Source organism: Mesitornis unicolor, unplaced genomic scaffold (genome assembly GCF_000695765.1).
Source record: "Mesitornis unicolor isolate BGI_N332 unplaced genomic scaffold, ASM69576v1 scaffold4358, whole genome shotgun sequence".
Lineage (NCBI taxonomy): Eukaryota > Metazoa > Chordata > Aves > Mesitornithiformes > Mesitornithidae > Mesitornis > Mesitornis unicolor.
This window is the reverse complement of record NW_010202373.1, coordinates 7,308-10,956: the sequence shown is the minus strand read 5'-3', so window position 1 is coordinate 10,956 and position 3,649 is coordinate 7,308. Positions and strand designations below refer to the sequence as shown.

Below are 3,649 nucleotides of genomic sequence, written 5' to 3'. Positions count from 1 at the left end.
GGCAGAGCTGGAGTTAGGGCGCCCCCAAACCCAACCGGAGCTGGGCAAGGGCTGGGGCTGGAGCAGCCTGGGCTGAGCTGGAGCCCAGGTATGGAGCTGGGATGGGGTCACTCATGGGCACCCCGAAACTCACTCATGGGCACCCCAAAACCCCCTCATGGGCACCCCAAAACCCACGCAGGAGTGCCCCAAAATGCAGCAGCGCCCCAAAACCCAGCAGCACCTCAAAACCCACTCATGGGCACCCCAAAACTCACCCAGCAGTGCCCCAAAACCGAGCAGCACCTCAAAACCCCCTCATGGGCACCCCAAAACCCACCCAGCAGTGCCCCAAAATGCAGCAGCACCTCAAAACCCACCAAGAAGTACCTCGAAACCCACTCGTGGGCACCTCGAAACCCACCCAGCAGCACCCCAAAACCCAGCAGTGCCCCAAAACCCACCCAGCAGCACCTCAAAACCCATTCATGGCCACCCCAAAAACCAGCCAACAGCACCCAAAAACCCAGAAGCACCCCAAATCCCCCCCAGAAGCACCTCGCAACCCACTCATGGGCACCTCAAAACCCACTCATGTGCACCCCAAAACGACTACAGCAGCACCTAAAACCCAGCAGCACCCCAAAATGCAGTGGCACCCCATAACTCAGAAACACCCCAAAACCCAGCAGCACCTCAAAACCCACCCAGCAGGACCTCAAAGTCCACTAAGCAGCACCCCAAAACCCACTCTGTGGCACCCCAAAACCTGGTAGGACCTCAAAACCTACTCATGAGCACCCCAAAATCCACCCAGCAGCACCCCAAAACCCAGTAGGACCTCAAAATCCACTGATTAGCACCCCAAACCTCATCCAGCAGCCCCCAAAACCCCACCCAGCAGTCCCCAGCTCCCCCCCAGCAGCCCAGTCCCCCCCATTACCCACCAGTTGCATGAGCAGGGAAACCGAGTCGCGGTTCCTGGCGCGCAGCCTGTCCGTCTCCTGGCCCAGCTGCAGGAGGCTGGCAGAGGCCAACTGAGGGACGGACAGGGGGACAGGGGGACAGGTCCTGGTGAGCACCGGGGACCCTGTGCCCCCCGGGGGTGACACCCACCCCCCAGGCCATCCTCACCAGCAGGAACTCCTTGAGGTGGCTCTCGATGTTCTTCTTGTGGACGGTGAAGAGCGCGGCTGCCACCTGGATGACGGCCTTGGCCAGGCAGTGGATGTTGTTGGTGTAGCCTGGGTTGGGGACATGGATTGGGGACATGGGAACATTGGAGACACAGGGAGACTGGGGACACAGGTTTGGGACATGGAAAGGTTGGGGACATGTGAAGATTGAGGACATAAGAAGGTTGGGGACTCAGGGAAGTTGTGACACAGGGAAGTTGGGGACATGGGAAGGTTGGAGTCACAGGGTTGGAGACACAGATAAGTGGGGACACAGGGAGGTTGGGGACTTGGGAAGGTTGGGGACACAGCTAAGTGGGGATGCAGGGAGGTTTGGGACATGGGAAGGTTGGGGACACAAGGTTGGGGACACAGGGAGGTTTTGACACAGGGAGGTTGAAGACACAGGTTATGGACACAAGGTTGGGGACACAGGTTGGGGACACAAGGAGGCAGAGGACATAAGAAGGTTTGGGACACAGGGAAGTTGGGGACACAGGTTGGGGACACAGGGAAGTTGGGGACACAGGTACTTTGGGACAAAGGAAGGTTGAGGACATAGGTTGCGGACACAGGGAGGTTGGGACTTGGGAAAGCTGGGGACACAAGGAGGCTGGGGACACAGGTTGGGAACACAGCTAAGTGGGGACACAGGGAGGTTGGGGACTTGGGAAGGTTGGGGGACACAGGGAGGTTTTGACACAGGGAAGTCGGGGACACAGGTTGGGGACACAGGGAGGTTGGGGACACAGGGAGGTTGGAGACAGAGGTTGGGGACACAGGAAGGTTGGGGACACAGGGAGGTTGGGGGACAGAGTTAAGTGGAGATGCAGCGAGGTCTGGGACACGGGAAGGCTGGGGACACAAGGTTGGGGACACAGGTTGGGGACACAGCTAAGTGGGGACACAGGGAGGTTGGGGACTTGGGAAGGTTGGGGGACACAGGGAGGTTTTGACACAGGGAAGTCGGGGACACGGGTTGGGGGCACAGTTAAGTGGGGACACAGGGAGTTTGAGGACACAGGGAAGTTGTGACACAGGAAGGTTGGAGACAGAGGTTGGAGACACAGGAAGATTTGGGACACAATAAGGTTGGGGACACAGGGAGGTTGGGGACACAGGAAGGTTGGGGACAGAGGTTGGGGACACAGGGAGGTTGGGGACACAAGGAGGTTGGAGACAGAGGTTGGGGACACAGGAAGATTGGGGACACAGGAAGGTTGGGGACACAGGGAGGTTGGGGGACAGAGTTAAGTGGAGATGCAGGGAGGTTTGGGACACGGGAAGGTTGGGGACACAAGGTTGGGGACACAGGGAGGTTTTGACACAGGGAGGTTGAGGACACAGGTTATGGACACAAGGTTGGGGACACAGGAAGTTGGGGACACAGGTTGGGGACACAGGAAGATTGGGGACACAAGAAGGTTGGGGACACAGTTAAGTGGAGATGCAGGGAGATTTGGGACATGGGAAGGTTGGCGACACAAGGTTGGGGACAGGGAGGCTGTGACACAGGGAAGGTTGGGGACACAGGTAAGTGGGGACACAAGTAAGTGGGGACATGGGAAAGTTGGGGACACAGGGAGGGTGGGGACTCAAGGTTTGGGACACAGGTTGGGGACACAAGGAGGTAGAGGACACAAGAAGGTTGGGGACACAGGAAGTTTGGGACACGGGAAGATTAGGGACATAAGAAGGTTTGGGACACAAGGAAGTTGGGGACATAGGTAGTTTGGGACAAGGGAAGTTTGAGGACATAGGTTGTGGACACAGGGAGGTAGGGACATGGGAAAGTTGGGGACACAAGGAGGTTGGGGACACAGGGAGGTTGGGGGACACAGTTAAGTGGGGATGCAAGGAGGTCTGGGACATGGGAAGGTTGGGGACACAAGGTTGGGGACACAGGGAAGTTGGGGATACAGGTTGGGGACACAGGGAGATTGGGACAAGGGAAGGTTGGGGACACAAGGAGCTTGGGGACACAGGGACGTTGGGGACAGCACAGAGTCCTCGCTGTGCCCACCTCCCTTATCTGCAGCTCTGGGCCACCAGCCCTGCCAGCCCCGGGGTCCTGCTGTCCCCACCGACCCTCAGCTGCAGTTTTGGGGCAGCGACAACCTCAGGGGTCCCACCCCAGTGACCATGAGGGACCATGGGGCCTCAGCCAGGACTGGGGACACGGGGACACGAGCCTCACCATCCACCTCGGTGTTGTAGACGGATGCGGGGTCGGAGGCCAGCAGGGGCAGGGACACGGCCACGAAGACCAGGAGCAGACAGGCCACCTTGTAGTCCTCCTCTGGGGACACGCCATCTGCCAGGGAGGGAGGTGACATTCATGGGGGTCCCGGGGAGGTGACACAGGACCCCCTTTGTGTCCCCAGACCCCCTCTGTACCCGTTTTGCTGCCAGCGAGGACGTTGACCAGCGCGGGGTCCACCTCGCAGGGGATCCCTGCGGCCGATGCCAGCTCGAAGATGCTCAGGGGGACCTGA

The 3,649-nt window shown here is 59.2% G+C and overlaps 1 protein-coding gene across 1 annotated transcript in view; it reads right to left on the bottom strand.

Annotated features, from left to right (window-relative positions):
• Positions 1-926: 926 nt before the first annotated feature.
• Positions 927-3,649, bottom strand: part of LOC104545272 (nck-associated protein 1-like) — a gene marked incomplete at both ends in the record, with an annotated part of 8,959 nt that continues 6,236 nt past the window's right edge. Inside the window, 4 exon segments of the mRNA XM_010190368.1 lie at positions 927-1,016; positions 1,114-1,223; positions 3,352-3,468; positions 3,552-3,645. Coding sequence (XP_010188670.1) covers positions 927-1,016; positions 1,114-1,223; positions 3,352-3,468; positions 3,552-3,645 — 411 coding nt within the window.